Source organism: Muscardinus avellanarius (assembly GCF_963383645.1).
Source record: "Muscardinus avellanarius genome assembly, chromosome: 4".
Taxonomy (NCBI): Eukaryota; Metazoa; Chordata; class Mammalia; order Rodentia; family Gliridae; genus Muscardinus; species Muscardinus avellanarius.
The window spans coordinates 126,324,497-126,345,290 of NC_137789.1; the positions used below are offsets into that span (position 1 = coordinate 126,324,497).

At 37.6% G+C, this 20,794-nt stretch overlaps 1 protein-coding gene across 2 annotated transcripts in view; it reads left to right on the plus strand.

The window, feature by feature from the left end:
- Positions 1-20,794, plus strand: part of EXOC6 (exocyst complex component 6) — a gene marked incomplete at both ends in the record, with an annotated part of 189,414 nt that overhangs the window by 89,083 nt on the left and 79,537 nt on the right. For both annotated transcript variants that reach the window (XM_080693998.1, XM_080693999.1), the window contains 5 exons: positions 3,174-3,271; positions 10,292-10,397; positions 13,413-13,522; positions 16,716-16,827; positions 17,817-17,951. In XM_080693998.1, the coding sequence (XP_080550124.1) occupies positions 3,174-3,271; positions 10,292-10,397; positions 13,413-13,522; positions 16,716-16,827; positions 17,817-17,951 (561 nt within the window). The remainder of the gene's footprint in view (positions 1-3,173; positions 3,272-10,291; positions 10,398-13,412; positions 13,523-16,715; positions 16,828-17,816; positions 17,952-20,794) is intronic.

Sequence of the window (20,794 nt, forward strand, 5' to 3'; positions counted from 1 at the left end):
ACTTCTTCAGGGAATCAAAGAAAGTTAAAGGCAATATTCAGATAGTAGAGGCATTTGAAAAACAACAGTAATGGTTGCACAAATCCTTGCAAGAACACCTTTCTAATATTACTGACTTGAAGATTGAGGAAGTTACTAGTTCTTTTTACTTATTCAGAAATTTTGCCGTATCTTCATTTTACAAAAAATTGACAAACTCATTAAGTAGATATAATATTAAATTAATGAATGCTGACTTATAAATTTATATGTATGAATTAAAGAATGGGGATATCTTCATGAAAAACTAGTTAAAGAATATTGCATAATTTTGTTATTTGGGTATTTATTTATTCATTTATTTGGTATTTTGGTACCACAGATTGAACATAGATCTATTTTTACCATTGAGCTACATCTCCAATCCTTTTAATTTTTTATTTTGAGACAGGGTCTCACTAAGTTGCCCAAACTGGCCTCAAAGTTGAAATTCTCCTGCTTCAACCTCTGAGTAGCTAGGATTATAGGCATGTGCCACCATGCTCTACTAATTTTTAGTTTTCTGAATTGTTTCTTTGCCACTTTAAGGAAATTTTAACCTTTTAAAATATCAGTATTTTATCATTTTAAAACAAGCTGACCAAACAATAAAAGTAACACCAGAATGCTTATAGTTCTGCTTACTGCCTACTAGGCAACTCAGGAGTCGACATTTATTCATTGACACTTTTTGAGTACTTTTTACCTGTTAGAAGTTAATTGACATATAAAATGGTAGGACACAAAAATCAGCAAGGCAGTAGAAACATAAAAATGATTGGCTTTGAAAAATTCAGTTTATTAATTAAAATGAGTTACTTAATAAGGCAATACAATATAGCAATATCTTAAAGATCTTCGGACTCACAGGAAATAGAATGACTAATTTTGATTCCAGGAGTTAGGGAATGCTATACAGATGATTGGAATGTGAGCTGAGTTTTGAAGGATGAGTTCAGCCAGTAGATAAGAAAATGGCATCAATGCAAGAGCAGAGAGCATGTGTGGACTGCGGATGGAGGCGTGGCCTGGGGCTGAGACTGGCTGAGCAGCCTGATGGTGGTAGGTAGTGGCGTGTGGGTGTGAGCAGGGGGTACAGGTAGCACTGATGTGACTGATACGGCAGTTGGACCTCACCTGTGGCAGGTCTTGTGGGGCTTCTGTGAGCCTTTCCTAGTTTTTGTCCAGGGGAATGGCATAATTGGGTTTATACTTTTGAGTGGTAATTTTGACAGTCTGGGAAGACTGCAGTAGAAACAAACAGGCGGTGGTTATTTCAGTTCAGGAAACATTTATGATAGTCTAGGCAAGAGATGCAAAGGATCTGAAATAAAGCAGTTATGATGTAAGTATTTCTAGAAGAAAGAAAAGTGGGCATGTGATAGAGATGAATGATAGGTTTAAAAGATTTGTAAGGAGGTAAAATGAAAAGAATTTGGTGGCTAAATAAATGTGTATTGAAGAGTTCAGATAATTTCTAAGATTTTTTTTCTTGATGAAACTGGTTGATAGAACTGTTATTAATAGGAAATAGGGGAAACATGTTATTTAGTTGGAAAGGGAGGAATAAGTTAATTTTAATGTGGTTGCTAGCCGGGCGTGGTGGCGCACGCTTGTAATCCCCGTGCTTGGGAGGCAGAGACAGGAGGATCGCGCAGGTTCGAAGCCAGCCGCGTGCGCTGGCTTAGGAGACCCTGTTTCCAAATAAAAATGTAAAAATAGGTCTGGGAGTGTAGCCCGGAGGTAGAAGGGCTTCCAGGAACCCCAGTACCAGCAACAACAACAACAAAATAATAATAATGTGGTTGCTGGCCAGCTGGGTGGAGGTGCCTAACTGTGTTGGAAGTTTTGGAATTTAGAGGGGTCTAGCTACAGCTAGAGATTCAGGATAATCAGAAATATAGCAACTGAAGTCGTTAGGATTGATATTGCAGTTGAGGGTTACAATAAAAGATTGAAGGATGGAAATAAAAACAAGGAAACTAGAAGAAGTGTTCATAGATGTGAAAGGACAGGACGAGTGAGTGGTACACAGAATTGAAAGCAGAGAGTGTCAAGGAAAGAGGTCAAATGGAGTGAAATCATTAAGATGTATATTTAGGTGATAACCCGTGGCATTGTTGAACAGTTTAAAAAAATAATAAGACTGGCAATTAGAATGTGGTAGGTGTGAAAGGAATAGCAGAGGGAGACAGCTGGCAGCCACGGAAGGCGTGGGTGGGGGCTCTCGTTGGTCTCTTTTGCTGGTCTCAGTTTAAAGGTAGGAGGCAATTTAGTGTGTTTATTTAGCCGAATAAACTAAAAAAGGAAAGGAACTAGTGGAGACTGAAGACCATACCAGAATGAGTGATAATCCACGGAGAAGGAGAAGGAGGAGGTAGCATCAAGAACAGAGATGAAGAGGGAAGCCTTGGAGAGGAAGAGGGTCAGCTCTGCAAGGTGCAAGAAAATGCCTGGCCCTCATGGGGGTTGACGATTTCAATTAGCTTGGAGTTGGAAAGGAATAAAATTTAGGGAGTGTGTATTTGATGCAGAGATCAGATTTCTTCTAGGACAAAGCCAATCTTAAATTGAAAGTACAAAAGGAAGTCAACACGTTTCAGATAAAATTTGATCCGTTTTCTTCTTTGTATCCTATTAGGTACATAGGTAGGTAAACTTGACTGTTCATTTGGGGAGGTGCTGGGGACTGAACCCAGGGCCATTCTACCTCTAAGCCACACCCCCAGCTCTATTTTATTTTTTATTTGGAAATAGGGTCTTGCTAAGTTTCTGAGAGTCTCACTAAGTTGCCGGAGTTGGCTTCAAACTTGGGTTCCTCCTGCTTCAGCTTCCCAGGCACTGGGATTATAGGCATTCACCACCATGCTCAGCTTAAATCAGTAATCTTGAACCCTTCTTCCAGACCCTTAATACTTCTTGAGGCTAACTCTGTAATTCTTGCTGAATTATTCTTCCTGCATAAACTCTTTCTAGAGCACTTTCTTAATGCTATCCAGTAGAAGGTCAAAAGGGTATGTTTTTTCTATGTTTTGAGAACGACTATAGTGTGATCTAGTGATCCATTCCGAATAATTCTCTATTATCTTGCTGTTTTATGAATATTTTTACACTTGTTGATCTGAATTGTTTCTTTGTTTCTTTTGGTATTTTAGGGTTATGGTTTTCCAGTGAACCGACTTTTTGACCTTTTATTTGAAATAAGAGATCAATACAATGAAACACTGCTTAAGAAATGGGCTGGAGTTTTCAGGTTAGTCTAAACCATGATGCCTTAATGTAATGAATAAATTTGTCAAGTTCTGAACTAATTGATTTTTCATACAGCAAAAAACCCACTTTTTTGTAAAATACATAAAATGTCCCATTTTAGCCCTTTTAAATGTACAGTTCAGTGATGTTAAGTACATTCATGTTGTTGCAACCATCGCCACCACCTGTCTCCAGGACTCTTCTGTCTTCCCAAGCAGAAACTCAGTACTCATTGAACAGACTCTCCCCATTTCCTCCTCCCTCCTCCCTCCAGCCCCTAGCAACCACCATCCTATTTTCTCTCTAAAATTTGACTAGGTACCTAATATAAGTCAAATCATACAGTATTTGTCCTTTCATGTCTGTATCATTTCACTTAGCATAATGTCATCAAGGTTCATTTATGTCATAGCTTTTGTTAGAATATCATTTCTCTTTTTAAGGCTGAATATTATTCCATAGTATCTGTATATCACATAGTTTTTCCATTCATTTGTTGATGGACATTTAGGTTGTTCCTAATTTTTAGTTGTTGTGAATAATCTGTCATTAATAGGAGTGTGCATGTATCTGTTTGAGTCCTTGCCTTTAAATTGGGGGTGAGGTTTATACCCAGGAATGAAATGTTGGATAATATGATAATATATCATTCTTTTTTTTTTTTTACTATAGTGACTATATCATTTAAAACCAATTTTTTAGTGATACTTATTTTGAGTTCTAATATATGTATTCTTTGGTAAAGGATTAAATACTTACAAGAATATCAATATTTAAAAATATTTCACATTAGAGGCAGAAATTTATACTCTTTTTTTTTTCTTGGTGGTGCTGGGGTTGGAACCCAGGGGCTTTCTACCTCCAGACTATAATCCCAGACCTATTTTTATATTTTATTTGGAAACAGGGTCTCACTAAGTTGCTGAGAGCCTCACTAAGTAGCTGAGGCTGGCTTCGAACCTGTGCAATCCTCCTGTCTCAGCCTCCCAAGCATGGGAATTACAAGCATGTGCCACCATGCCCGGCTAGAAATTTATAGCTTTTAAGTTTGGTTTGAGGAAAGCACCAAGTAGATTAAAATTATAGACTCTAAGTAGGATAATTACTTTTGCTATAACCACTTGCCTAAGGGGCATGGGCTAAAATATCTTTGAGACTTTGGGTTTCCATAAAAAGAGAAATCTGCACCCCAATGTATATCACTGAAAGCTTTCCTCCCTCATCCCTTTCTTCCTACCTTTCTTTTTTTCTCTCTCACTACTCCTTCCTCTTTTACTCCTTCCCTCTTGCTGTCTCTTTCAAAAAAGGGAGCCAGTAGATATTTAGTTATCCAAAATATATGATAGAAGTAATATATCAGTAAAATTTGATATCAAAATTAAGTTATGTTAGATGATAACATATGTTAAATAAAAATGCTAAATATGTTAAAGATTTAATACCAGGATAGCAGTTTTCAAAACTATGGAGGCTAATCTTCTGAATTCTACACTAGAAATCTTTTGCTTACAAGGTGGTACACGTGTATAAAAATCAACTGAATACATCCTTATTTGAGCTTATTGTGTTAACATTCTCTAGGATGCTGTCCCTAATGGATAAATGAAAACACTGATGAGGCACATGTTACTATTGCAAACTTTTATATCCAGTACTTTAAACTTAGAGCTGGTGCTTACTGGTAAAAAGAGTAATCTATAGCACGTGCTGGGATATGTGACATGATATAACATGACCTCTGTATATGTACAAAGTTTTACAGAGTTGACGTTATTAACTTGCCCTTTTCAGATGGAATTTTAATTCTTTATAATTTTAATTCTTTATAATTGTTGCTAGGTTGTACTGAGCCGGCAGTGATGTGACTGCCCCAAATGAAGGAAACTGAACCGTTTTCCTCTGGGAAGCTAAAGAGTCCATTCAGATAGAGATAGGATTAACTTCATCATCCTCTGTAATAGTGGAGGAGGACAAATGATAGTACATCGAGTGTAATACATGGTTCCTAGGTGTAATACATGGTTCCTAGGTGTATTTTAACTTCTGTTGTCAACACCATTCCAGATAATATTTTTTGCCCCAATTATTAAGAAGTAGTTTAAGTTAAGTTTGCTTTAGTTTATCCCTGACCTGTATCTTCAAATACTTTACAAGTAGAGAATTGACAACCTAATTATTAAATGGGAGAAAAGTAAAAGTTTTCATCAGTACAGAAAAATTAAAACTTGACTCTTCTGTTGGAGAATTTATAACTGCTGTACTTTATCTATCTGTAGTTCTTTTGATGATATCATGAGCACCAAGATTTCATTTATTTTTGTATATTTTTGTATACACATGCTTTATTCATATATATATATATATATATATATATATATATATATATATATATATATATATGATACTGGTGATACTGGGGATGGAACCCAGGGGCCTTCTACCTCTGGGCTATACTCCCAGACCTATTTTATATTTTTTATTTGGAAACAGGGTTTCTTAAGCCAGCTGAGGCTGGCTTCGAACCTGCGCGATTCTCCTGTCTCAGCCTCCCAAGCTCAGGGATTACAAGCATGCACCACCACACCCGGCTTTATTCATCATTTTTAATTGACAATAATTGTTTATATTTATGGAGTACAATGTAATTTTTTTTTTTTTTGCAGTACTGAGGATAGAACACAGGGGCATTTTGCTTCCGAGCTACACCCCCAGCCCTATTTTTTAGTCCTTTGATTTTTGAAACAGGGTCTCACTGAGTTGCAAAGTGCTTCGCTAAGTACCTGAGGGTATCAGTGAACCCTGATCCTCCAGTCTCCACCTCCCAAATGCTGGGATTACAAGCATGCGCCACCATGCCCAGCACAGCACAATGTGATGTCTTATATATCTACACATTACAGTTGATTGAATCAAACTAATAACATGCCTATTGCTTCACTTATTTTTTTTGTAGTGCAAGTGCGTAAAAAATCTACTTTTAGCAATTTTTTTTTTTGGTGGTACTGGGGTTCCTGGAAGCCCTTCTACCTCCGGGCTACACTCCCAGACCTATTTTTACATTTTTATTTGGAAACAGGGTCTCCTAAGCCAGTGCGCGCGGCTGGCTTCGAACCTGCACGATCATCCTGTCTCTGCCTCCCAAGCGCGGGGATTATAAACGTGCGCCACCACGCCCGGCTACTTTTAGCAATTTTGAAAACTACACTACATTACTAACTATAGTTGCCTGGCTGTGCAATAGATTGCAGAAATTTATTCCTCCTGTCTTAACTGAAACTTCATGTTCTTTGACCAGCATCTCCCCTCACCCTTTGCCTGTCCTTTGGTAACCTCCATTCTACTCTCCACTTGTACGAGTTTGACTTTTAGAAAGCACTTGTAATGAGACGGTGCAGTATTTGTCTTTCTTCACATAGCACGGCATCCTCAAGGTTCATCCCTGTTGTTGCAGTTGACAAAATTTTCTTCACTTTGAAAGCTGAGTGGTATTTCATTGTGTATATAGACTATATTTTCTTTATTTGTCTACTGATGGAAACTGAAGTTACTTCTATGTCTTAGCTATTTGAGCTTGGACATAGAGCTGTGTCTTCCATATACGGATTTCATTTCCTTTGGATATATACCCAGTAGTAGAATTGCTGATCTATGGTCACACTCTTTTCAGCTTGAGGAGCCTCCATACTCTTCTGTAATGACTAGGCCACTTTGCACTTGCACAGCATTGTGTAAGGATTTCCTTTCCCACCCGTCCTCGCCAACAGTTGTTATATTTAGATGATAGCCACTGAGTAGGTATAAAGTGATGTCCCATTGTACTTTTAATTTGCATTTCCTTGGTGATTGATTTTCTTATATACCTGTTTGCCATTTATGTCTTCTTTGAGAAATATCTCTTCCCATCCTTTGCCCGTTTCTAATCTGGTGATATATTTTCTTGCTATTGAGTTTCTTGTATATTCTTCTTGATATTAACATCTGTTTATTAATCAGATGTTAATTTTAACAAGTATTTTTTTTTGGTGGTGGTGGTACTGGGGTTCCTGGAAGCCCTTCTACCTCCGGGCTACACTCCCAGACCTATTTTTACATTTTTTTATTTGGAAACAGGGTCTCCTAAGCCAGCGCGCACGTCTAGCTTTGAACTCGAACCTGCGCGATCCTCCTGTCTCTGCCTCCCAACGCGGGGATTACAAGCGTGCGCCACCACGCCCGGCTTAACAAGTATTTTTAACAGCATTTTCTCTGTAAGTTGTCTGTTCACTCCGTTAATTATTGTCTATGCTGTTTAGAAACTTTTTAGCTTAGTCCTATTTGTCTACTTTTGCTTTTGCTCCTTGTACTTTTGGGACTGTATTTTAAAAAATCATCACCTGTGTTGCGGAGCTGTTTTTAGGCTCTCGGTTGCTTGGCCTTCATGGAGTGTTTGCACAGAGTGGGAACTCATTATATGCTTAAAGAATTTGGTTCTAAGCCAGGCGTGGTGGCGCACGCTTGTAATCCCCGCGCTTGGGAGGCAGAGACAGGAGGATCGCGCAGGTTCGAAGCCAGCCGCGCGCGCTGGCTTAGGAGACCCTGTTTCCAAATAGAAATATAAAATAGGTCTGGGGGTGTAGCCTGGAGGTTGAAGGGCTTCCAGGAACCCCAGTACTACAAAAAAAAAAAAAAAGAATTTGGTTCTAGAGCTTTGATTTTGTAACTTGCCTTTAACCTTTTACTTTATTTTAAAACACTATTTAGAATGAAATAGAATAAATGGAAGCTTCTCACAAAATTTAAGTGAACAGAGCCTTATCTTAATGACTTTGTGTGCCATGATTTATAAGTTTGTATCTTTATTTCTGTCCTCTTGTCAAGACTTAAGAATAAACGTTATCAGTTGGATGTCACCATGACCTAAGCCGTAGCTTTCTCTTGTGTTCTTCGCTTCAGTGCTGTGTCTGAGGAGTCAGGGATGCATCACTTGTCCCTGTGCCCCGCCTAGAAACCACAGACCGTCCCGAGTGCCCTTTCCCTGACAGTCTTGTCCACTTTCAGGTTCTATATATTCTGCTTCTTTAAAGGTCTAGTTTTTGCTACTTATTTTCTGCCTCCTCTACTACAGTGTTAATTCTTCCTACCTTCCTTTCTTCCTTTTTTTCCTTTTCTTCCTTCCTGGCTTGAACCTAAGGGACATTCTGCACTGAGCTGCACTTCAGCCCTTTTTGATATTTATTTTTATTTTATTATTATTATTGTTATTATTATTGTTATTGTTATTAATTATTATTTTGGTGGTACTGGGGTTCCTGGAAGCCCTTCTACGTCCAGGCTACACTTCCAGACCTATTTTTATATTTTTATTTGGAAACAGGGTCTCTTAAGGCAGCCAGGCTGGCTTCGAACCTGCGCGATCCTCCTGTCTCCGCCTCCCAAGCGCGGGGATTACAAGCGTGCGCCACCACGCCCGGCCTGATATTTATTTTTAAACGAGGTATCAACCCACTTGCTGAGGCTGGCCTCAGACTTGCAGTCCTCCTGTCTCAGCCTCTCAAATACTGATTCCAGGTACGTACACCCACACCTGGCTGTCATTTTCTTTCTTTTCAGTTGTTCTTCAGTCTTTCTAACTGGTCTTTCTGTATTCATTAGTGGCCTTTTTCTAATTTGTTCTCTGCAGAGCAAGAATTTTCCTGTGACATTCCCCTTCCTGAAACCCGAGTGCCTCAGTTTATCCACTTGCCAAGCCTTATCTTTCACCCTATACCTCATAAAATTTACACTCCAGCAATACTGGGCACCTGTGGTTGGACACCCTGATACTTATGCCTTTCACTTCTTTTTTATTTTTTTTGGTGGTAGTGGGGTTCCTGGAAGCCCTTCTATGTCCGGGCTACACTCCCAGACCTATTTTTTTATATTTTTTTTATTTGGAAACAGGGTCTCTTAAGCCAGTGTGGCTGGCTTCGAAACTGCGCGATCCTCCTGTTTCCACCTCCAAGCGCGGGGATTACAAGCGTGCGCCACCACGCCCGGCTGTGCCTTTCACTTCTGCCTTTGCACACACCTGTCCAAAATGCTTTCCCCCCGATCTCATCAGAAGAGTTTGTTTACATCTTTCAAGACAGAATCCATAGATTCTCTATCTTTCCGTGAGATATGAGACATTCTTCCACCTAATCTGATGTTACCACCTCCCTTGTCCTGTTCTTGAACCTCTCTTATTGTTTGTATAACACAGGATTATAAACGTGATAATTTGTTTGCATATCTTTCCTGTTTGGCTGGAGAACAGGAATCTTACTTTTATCATCATGAGATAGGGGGTTCTCATCAAGTTCAGAGCTTAGCATGTAATAGGTGTTAATGAATATTAATCAAAATTAATTATAGATTGAAAGTAAGTTGATGATTGGACAAAAGCTGCATTAACCTACATTGGTTAGACTATATTATCCATCCTTCCTTCTTTCCTTTCTTTCTTTCTTTCTTTCTTTCTTTCTTTCTTTCTTTCTTTCTTTCCTTCCTTCCTTCCTTCCTTCCTTCCTTCTTTCTTCTTTTGCAGTACTGGGGATGGAACCAAGGCGCATTCTACCTCCGAGCTATATCCCCAGCCCTATTTTTTATTCTTTATTTTGAAACAGGGTCTCTCTAAGTTGCAGAGGGCCTCGCTAAGTAGCTGAGGCTGGCCTCAAACCTGTGATCCTCCTGTCTCAGCCTTCCCAAGTACTGGGATTACAAGTGTGGGCCACCATGCCCAGCTAGACTATATTATCTTAAGACTTATTCTAGAGTAGAAAACTAAAACTAAAGTACTGAGAGGATATAAAACTATTGGAGAGAAGAGATTACATATGAATTTTGAGAGATAAAACATTTGATAGTGAATTATAGAATTCGGAATGATTATGCAGTGTTTTCCTATTTGGACCTTTCAACTGACAAAAAATGTTTTTGTGGGAGTTTTTTTTAAGATATTGTCATATAATACTCTAATGATATGTTTTGTAATAATAAATTTTTAATTCTCCTTTCTTAACAGGGACATTTTTGAAGAAGATAATTATAGTCCAATTCCTATTACCAGTGAAGAAGAGTATAAACTAGTTATCAGCAAGTTTCCCTTTCAAGATCCAGACCTTGAGAAGGTACAAGCTAGTTCTGTTTTTTGTTTGTGTGTTTTTTGCAGTACTGGGGATGGAACCCAGGGCCATTCTACCTCCAAGCTACACCCCAGCCCTATTTTTTAGTCTTTATTTGGAAACAAGGTCGCACAAGTTGTGGAGGGCCTCACTAAGCAGTTCAGGCTGGCTGCGAACCTGTGCTCCTCTCCAAGGATCTTCTCCTGTCTGAGCCTTACCAAGTACTGGGGTTACAAACGTGCACCACCACGCCTGGCTTGCAGACCAATTTTTAATTTAGGATTTAAAAAATAAATTTGTGATCTTTATTATTACATAGAGTTAACCTGACATTGTAAGTAAAATTACTTTGGGGGCAATTTTTGTTGTTATTTCAGGAAGTCAGTTATACTTTGTTAACTTGTAATGGTTACCTTTTTATTAATAGTACTACTTTTCCATGAAGTGAAGAAGGGACTTTCCTGGGGACTACTGGAAGCAGTTGTCTCAAATGTTAGGTGGATTCCTAGGCAAGTGTTGCTGATGTCTAGTAGATAACAAATTACATATACTAAATGTTGAGTGGATTGTAGTAAAAAGCATATATGACACAGCAAGAGTGGAGAATTTCTCTGAAATATCTATCACTGAAAAATCTTATTTTGTGGCTTTTAAAAAGAAGTATACTTTTATATAAAGTTTTCTTGATTATATAAGAGATATATGAAGGCAATAGGTAGTTGAAGGTTTCGTCTGAAAGTAGGAATATATATATATTTTGGAGTCAAGATATCTGAACAAAAGACAGGGCAGAGAAGAAAAGTGAACCACATAGAGGATATTCTGGGATGTACACAAGTGACTAAATTTTGAATTTATCACTCGACTAAATTTTGTTATATTTTTATGTATAAGCATATGATATATAATCACTAAATAGAACCAAGTTATTAAATGCATAGCTTTTAGATTATAACCAACACTACCAAAAGACGAGGATAATTATTCTAACACTATTTTTGAAACCTCAAACTCATCCTTGTCAAGAAATATTACTAGAATATTCTCCATCTCGTGGCTTGGTTTTGTTTTGTTTGTAGTCATTGGTAAGGAGCTTGTTCAGACGACGGCACCTGTATCAAGAGCGCTTAGACAGACTATGTCAACCTGCTAGTTCTGCCTATGGCTTACTATGGCTGAGGGACTTGCATTATTTGGGTATTTGTACCTCATCTGTCAAATGAGGTTGAACTAAGTAATCTTTAATGCCCCTTTCAGTTATAAACTAAGCAATTCTAAATGGGTTTATAATTTAAAGGAAGCTTAAACTTTGCTTGTAAGGGTCTTCCAATATATACATTTATCCCTTAGGGTTAAGCTCCTGACTTGGGACTCATATTCACTCATGAATATTTCTTCATACAGAAGTGTTGTGATCCTGTAGTGAAGTACAAGGTGGGTGAAGTCCAGGAGATGAAGATCAGGAGATACAGTTGGAGAAGTAAAAGGAACAGATGATAGTGGCCCTTATAAGTAATGCTGGAGAGTTTATTCTTTATCCTGAGCCACCACAGGGTTTAAGCAGGAAGAACATAACCAGACTTGTGCTTTAGGGCTGTCACTCTGCCAGGTGTGTGGAGTATGGATTGGAGAAGAGGAAGACTGGTGGCAGGGAGACTAGCTAGGAGATTTTTTTTTTTCGGTTATCCTGTTAAGAGAGGTTGGTGACCTGAATAGGGACTATATTGCCTAACTTAAGAGCTATTTAGACGGTTGGAACAATAGGAGTTTCTGGTTGTTTGCATATGAGGGATAAGGAAGATAAGAGTAAGAACCAAGTTTCTGTTTTGGATAATAGCAGCATTCATTGTGATGGAGAACTCGAGAGGAACAGGTTTAAAAGAAAAAGTGGTAATTTCACTTTTGAACCTATTATATCTGGAAAACTATGGCTAAATGGAGGGTAGCTTCCAATGGGTAGTTAGATAAAGGGATTTAGGACTCAGGAGAAGGGTTTCATCCATAGTAGAGACTTGGAAGATACTGGCATTTGCATTGTGATTGAAGTCATGAGAGTCTATGAAATCATCCAAGAAGATTGTATATACAAGAAGAAGAGAAAGTTTAGGGTAAAATCCTAAGTATAGCAATAATTAAGGTATGGCTACAGAAAGAGAAATAGAGCAGAAGTGGAGAAACAAAAGGAAAGCCAGTGTGGGGCAGTATGCCAAGGAAATAGGATCATTTAAGGAAGAGAGGCCAGCTGTGTCAGTCTTCAGAGAAGTCAGGTAACATGAAAAGTTGGAAAGCTCTGCTGGATTTAACAAGGAGGAGGCCATTGGTGACCATGGTGAGGGTCCTTTCATTAGTGTAATGAGGTTGAAAAGAGTGTGAAGATAGATGTGTTAGATGTGTAGATTAGACTTCACAAAGTATAAATGAGGAGCTTTTGGTTAAAATTCAAAGGAATTTCACCCTTTGGCGTGGGTTTTGGCTGATAAAGCAGTTTACCCATAAAGCACACTGTAAACCATTGCTTCATACTGATGTTTGATGACACAGTGATCAGAAAGCTCCTGTTAGACCTGTTCTAGGAGTTATGGAATAAACTGGACAGTTTCCTGAATTGGCATTAATTCACAGAAACTAAATGAGAGAAGTTTAGAGAGTCACTAACTCTAAGCCAGAAAGCTGACCTATAACTTTAATGAAACCATGATTCTTGCGTTATGGATAACACATAAGCAAACAACAAGGGATCTCCCACAAAGTGCTTCTCATTAGAGCACAAATAGATATTGATGTGTTGTCTCTGCTTGTTAGACGTCTAATAAATGATTCAAGCATAGTGTTAAGCTGTTACACTTCACTTTCTTCAGAAACATTTTGGATTTTTTTAAATATCAAAAGTAAAAAAGAAAAATAATTTTTGATGCAGTTATTGACTTAATTCAAATGTGAAATCAGTTTATATTCTTAAATTTTAAATGTTTAGTATGTTTTTTTAATTTCAAAAACAGTATCAACTTTTTTTTTCTACAGCAATCCTTCCCAAAGAAATTCCCCATGTCTCATTCAGTGCCTCAGATTTACATTCAAGTTAAAGAATTTATTTATGCCAGCCTTAAATTCTCAGAGTCACTACACCGGAGGTAAGTGTAGCAATATAAAATCATCTTTATTATAACTGTTTTTATGAATAATTAATACTTTATTCTCTTATAGTTATTCTTTAATACATTCACTCATCAAAAAGGCTTAAATATTTTAGTCATGTTTAGAGTTAGGGTACTATGAATCTAAAATTGCATTTATAAGCTTTTTATTATGTAAATCTTCACAATAAGTGTAAATATAGTTTGATAGGAAACTTCTCAACATCTAGATTTAACAGCTCTGTGTGTGTGTGTGTGTGTGTGTGTGTGTGTGTGTGTGTGTACATGTGCATATGTATGCAAGCAGGGAACTGAGGGTTGAATCTATGGCTTTGTACATGCTCTACACTGAGCCACACCCCAGCTCTTGTCTTATATTCTTTATCAGTTTTTTTGCTAAGGTATTTGATAACCGATTATAGAAATATTGACCTTTTATTCCTATGTGATTTTAAAAACTATGAGGATATTTCATTATTCAACCATACTTAACAGAATCAGCACTATTTCATAATATCAGTTTACCTAACGCCTAAGCTTGATCAAACTCCAGAGTTCCTGAAGATATTAGCTTTAAATGCTAGAAGTAATGTAGTGTATGACGTGATATAGACAATATACTCTAGCCTTTGAAGCCAGGCCTGGTGGTGCACACTTGTAATCCTAGTACTTGGGAAGGTGAGACAGGAGGATTGCAGGTTCGCAGTCCCCCTCAGCTACTTAGTGAAGCCCTTCCAACACTGTGAGACCCTGTTTCAAAATAAAGAAAAATAATAGGGCTGGGGTGTAGCTTGGAGGTAGAATGCCCCTGTGTTCAATACCCAGTACTACAAATCATCATGGTCATCATGGTCATCATGATCATCATGGTCATCATGATCATCATGGTCATCATGGTCATCATGCCACTGAAAAACAATGAATACAAATGAATATTAACTGAATGACATGACTCCTACTACAATGATTTCTCAAGTATATATTGGGCCACAAGTGGTTCAGAGCCACCATTATCTTGTCCTATTCTATCCTGTTTTTCTTTAACATTCTCTTTTGCTCTAAAACAGATGCAGTATAATGTAGTAGTTAAGAACATAAGCTTGGCTGGGCATGGTGGTGCATGCTTGTAATCCCAGCATTTGGGAGGCTGAGACCAGAGGATTGTGGTTCATGGATAGCCTCAGCTACTTAGTGAGACCCTTTGTAACTCAGTGAGACCCTATTTCAAAAATTTAAAAAAGACTAAAAATTAGGACTAGGGGTGTAGCTCGGAAATACGGTTCCCCTGGGTTCCATCCCCGGTACTGCCAAAAAAAAAAAAAAATATATATATATATATATATATATATGTTATAATATATTATATAATATGTATAATATATTTATATATTTATATATATTTAAAGCATATATATATATATATATATATATATATATATATGCTTTTAGATTCTTGCAGGCCTTATTTTGAGACCTCATGCCGGTTACTAAGTGAAGACCTTGGATAAGTCATTTTATTTTTGACTATAGTTCTCATCTGTAAAGTAAGGGAAAGAATTTGTTGGATGCACTGAGGTAGTACACATGCATAAAGCACTACTGTAGTTTCTGGTTCATGGCAGGCTGATAGGGCCTAGGAGACAATGGGATGCTATGGTACTAGATTTCGGCTTCCCTGTGGCCGCCCACCCCACTACATTTGGTAACGTCTAAAGGCATTTGTGATTGTCACAACTAGGAGGAGGGGTCCTACCTGGAGCTAGGAGGTAGAGACCAGCGATTCTGTTGAACATCTCACGATGTAGAGAACAGGCCCCACAACAACGAAATATCTACTTTAAAATGCCAGCAGTGCTGAGATTGAGAACTTAAGGATAATGTAACTGTATTGACAATGAGCTGTAACCATGAAATCGGGGTTCCTCTGAGTTTGAAGGCCTAGTGCTTAGGAGAAACGAGTACATGTTTTAGTGCTAGCTTAACAACCCTTAGGATGTGAAGAAGCCTCAGAGATTTTTATCTCCCTACCACGTTACAATTTGCTTGAGGTAATTTATGTCTTTAAATTTATGTCTTTAAATGTCTTTTTAAAAATTTGAACGGAAATAAATAGCTTAGTTATATTAAAAACGTATTTCAGCCAGGTATGGTAGAGCATTCCTTCAATCACAGTACTTGGGAGGCTGAGGTAAGCCAGCCTCAGTAACTTAGTGAGACCCTCAACAATTTATAAGACGCTGATTCAAAATAAAAAGTAAAAAGTCCTGGTGGTGTAACTCAAAGGTAGAATCTCCCTGAGTTCAGTCTCCAGTGTGAATGAATGAATAAATAAAGATGGCAATTATATCTCGAAAGAGCTCACATCAATTTTTATTTTAAAATAGGTTTTATCTATAGTTGTATATGATTATTTACATATATATAGTTGTAGTTGTATAGTTGCACTTCATATACACTTGTGACTAGAATGGAGTCATGATTCAAGAATAGTTTTATTTCTTTGTATTATTTCTGTAGTGATTGATTTGATACATTTAAATTATTCCATAAATGAACATACTTTTTTTTTTTTTTTTGCAGGTCTGGGGATGGAACCCAGGGGCATTCAACCTCCGAGCTACACCCCTGCCCTATTTTTTATTCTTTTTATTTTGAAACCGGGTCTCACTGAGTTGCAGAGGGCCTCACTACGTAGCTGAGGCTGTCCGCAAACCATGATCCTCCGGTCTCAGCCTCCTGAATGCTAGGATTACTAGCATGCACCACCACATCCGGCTCAATGAACATTCTTTATGGGAAATGTCCCTTTTATAAAATTGAACGGAGTATGAGTTATTTTATTTTAAAAATATAGAAATGACTTAGAAAAAATTATTTTAATAAATGGTATTAAATTATTTAGAATGGAGCTGGGTATGGTGGTGCATGCTTATAATCCCCATACTTGGGAGGCTGAGACAGGAGGATCATGGTTTGTGGGCAGCCTCAGCTACTTAGTGAGGCACTTTGCAACTCAGTGAGACCCTGTTTCAAAATAAAGAATAAAAAACAGGGGCTGGGGGTGTAGCTCGGAGGTAGAATGTCACTAAGTTCCATCCCCAGTACTACAAAAAAAAAAAAAAAAAACATTATTTAGAATGTTAACTAACTATATCCTTTGAAAGCTCACTAATGTCAACCTTTGTTTTAGCTCAACAGAAATAGATGATATGCTTAGGAAATCAACAAATCTGCTGCTGACCAGAACTTTGAGCAGCTGTTTACTGAACCTTATTAGAAAACCTCATATAGGTTTGACAGAGGTAGGTTAAAAAGACATATATAACCAAATCTTTTACTGTATGAAAAATTGTTATATACAAAGTTATTGCTGAACATTAACCCCTAAATTAGCATTGTATTTAAATTTATTAGTATAAGCAGATTTTTAATAAGTTAAGTGCAAGCTGGTCGTGGTGGCACACGCTTACAATCCCAGCATTTGGGAGGTTGAGTTTGCGGACAGCCTCAGCTACTTAGTAACGCCCTTTGCAACTCAATGAGATATGGTTTCAAATAAAGAATTAAAAAATAGGGCTGGGGTGTAGCTTGGAGGTAGAATGCCCCTGGGTTCTATCTCCAGTACCATAAAAAATAAATAAGTAAATAAATAAATATTAAAAAGTAAGTGCATTGGTATAAATTCAAAATTATGAGAAAAAAAGGAAAGAGTAGATAGTTGAAGATATGAAAACATATATTTAGATTTCTGGTTGTCAGACTTTAGATGGAGAATCAAAATCCTGGTTATCTTTTATTTGAGAAACGTGCAAGATTTGGAAAGTACAATGAAAAAAAAATATATATATATATATTTTTTTTTTGGTGGTACTAGGGTTCCTGGAAGCCCTTCTACCTCCGGGCTACACTCCCAGACCCATTTTTACATTTTTATTTGGAAACAGGGTCTCCTAAGCCAGCGCGCGCGGCTGGCTTCGAACCTGCGCGATCCTCCTGTCTCTGCCTCCCAAGCGCGGGGATTACAAGCGTGCGCCACCACGCCCGGCTGAAAAAATATTTTTAAGTAATTGGCAGTTAGATTCTTGGTGTAACTTACACATTTTTAACTGTGTTAGTATTTATAAGCAATATTTGCAAAAGTCTTTTGGAATCAGATAATCAATTGTATTCTGTATTGCTATAATTATGCAAAAATGGCACGGTTGTTGAAAGTAATGATCCTTTTTAAAAACTCAGGTGGTTTTGCCTGCATATAACTTGCATCTTATCAGATATATTTTGTGTTTTCTAGCTAGTACAAATAATCATAAACACAACACACCTAGAACAAGCTTGTAAATACCTTGAGGACTTTATAACTAACATTACAAATATTTCTCAAGAAACTGTTCATACCACAAGACTTTATGGACTTTCTACTTTTAAGGTATGTAAAAAGCAGACCAAAAGTTTTCAATTACTGTAAATTTTAAAAAATGCCAGACAATTTATATTATGTGTGTAATTCCATTATGTTCCCAAATATTGATAGAGATAGTTATTGCCTACAATGTGAAATAAATGTTGGCATTTTAAATATATTATTAAAATGAAGAAAATGTATTGATTTTCTACAATGTATTATATTTTGTTAATGTTTTGACAACAAATATCAGTGCTGAATCAGTATAGCTGACATTAATGTTTCATAGGTCAGGATTTAATTTTATTTGAGTATCTGTGTGTGTGTATGGTGATTTAAAACAAAGACAAGTGTGAGATTTGCTTTTCATTCCTTATTGGCTTCAATCTGAAGAAAAATAAATATTCCATGTCATTGAAGTCCTCCTTTTTTCTGGATGAAATGATTTTTGTTTGTAGAATAATATGAGATACACTATAAACACTATTCCTCTTGGATTTCTTGAATTTATACCAATGCTTTGTTTTTAAAAAATAGATTATCAGTTTAAGCAGAATGCAAGTTTTTGAGGGGGAGAACTACTGACGATTGAATCCAAGGACATTCTACTTCTGAGTTACACCCCCCAGGCCTTTTTGTTTTAAAACAAGGTCTTGCTAAGCTGCTGAAGGTCTAAATTGCTGAAACACGTGATCCTCTTGTCTTAGCCTCCCAAGTACTAGGATTATAGGTGTGTGCCACCATGCACAGTTTAAAATTCAAGATTTTACAAGTTTGTTTGAAAAGTTATTTTATTGGTTTGGGGTCATGCAAATAAGACACTGGTATAGTCTAGTAATATAAATCCCCTTGCAGTGAATATTTCATTAAACTAATAGAAAACCACTTACTGATTCCTTATTTGTAACAGAGACATGTAAGTTTACCTTCATAGCCCTTTCTGAAAGTTTTGTTAAAAATATTCTCATCCTAGCTGGGCGTGGTGGCGCACGCTTATAATCCCAGCATTTGGGAGGCTGAGACCGGAGGATCGCGGTTCGCAGACAGCCTCAGCTATGTAGTGAGGCCCTCTGCAACTCAGTGAGACCTGGTTTCAAAAATAAAGGATAAAAATTAGGGTAGGGAAGTGTAGCTCAGAGATCGAATGCCCCTGGGTTCCATCTCTAGACCCGCCAAAAAATATATGTGTGTGTGTGTGTGTGTGTGTGTGTGTGTGTGTGTAAGTGTATATATATGTATATATGTATATATACACATATATATATTCTCATCTTCATACTTTTGCTATAGTATAAGTTAACTCAGCTTACTTTATGATATTATATTGTAATCACTCACATTTTAAAAATTAAGTGTACATGTATTTAGAAGTAACTAATTTAATATTAATGCTTATTCAGATATTGAAAAATATGAAGTCCTTAATGAAGTTATGTATATATTTAAAAAAAGTACTTTCTTAAATTGTCTTATCTTCCTGAGTATCTCATTATCATGTTCCTTTCCCCATGAGAACTAAATGTTAGGGTATTTTTGGTATTGTCTTACTTGTTTTTTTCCTCTGCCTTTAGCGTCAGTAGTGCCATTAGATAATGAGTTGAATGCTATGTGCAGTGTAACTAACATTTAGAAACTTCTAGATCAAAATCATGGCTTATCGGCATATTGTTTCTTTAATTAGAGCAGGAGAATTAACTTTAGAAGACACTGTTGTTGTGACAATTCCAACCTCAAATTTTTAAGGCCTCCAAGAGGTCCTTGAAGTGTTTATCTTGCTCTAAATGAATAAAATTAAGTATGGCCTTTTTTTTCTTAAATGTTCAATAAAATGTCCAAATAGGATTCTTGTATTAATCAGGGCTCTTTACATAAAATTGACAGAAACAGGAAAACCAACTCAAACTTTATTAAATAATAATGGGGCACAATGGCCCACATCTATAGTCCTAGATACTGGGGAGGCTGAGGCAGGAGGACCACTTGAGCCCAACCAGGAGTTCAAGGCCAACCAGGGGAGCATTGCAAGACACCTTCTCAAATAATAATAGTGAGGAGGAGGACGATGCTGACGATGGGAAGGTTATTGGCCAGCATAACTGTAAAGTCCAAGGATGAGGCATATTTTAGGTGAGACTGAAGCCTGCTCCAGAAGATCTTGTCAAGGACCCAGAGTCCCTCCATCCTTTAACTCTGCTTCAGGCAACTTTGGCCTCATTTGCACAGTCCACACTGTGGCCCAGAAGCTTAAGGTGCTCTCCTGGCAGCAAAATGACTGCTGCGTCACAGTTCCAAAACTCACATCCTCATGCCTTATCATCTAAAGAAAAAGAGGGTACTCCCTCCAATGGGTGTTATGGAATTCCCCGTGGGTAAGAGGACAGAAATTGCTAATTGACTCAAACTCATCAGAATCGATCCTTGGAGCTAAATATAGCTTCAGTCTTGCCCAAACCACATATCTATGAATATGATTTTCCAAAACATATTTTGAGGCTGTATCAAAATGGGCAATGGATGATAGAAAACCATACATGTTCACTAAAGTGTTTAACAGTTACTGCTTAGCTTTTGTTCAGAGCACACACGTTGTGGTTCAAGAGGTGCAGGTGGAGCTTGTTCATGCATGTTGAGAAGTTCCTCATAGCCGGGCGTGGTGGCGCATGCTTGTAATCCCAGCATTCGGGAGGCTGAGACTGGAGGATGGTGGTTCACTGACAGCCTCAGCTACTTAGTGAGGTCCTCTGCAACTTAGACCTGGTTTCAAAATATAGAATAAAAAATAGGGCAGAGGGTGTAGCTCAGAGGTCAAACGTCCCTGGGTTCCATCCCCCGACCCGCAAAAAAAGGAAGTTCCTCGGGTGGTTCTG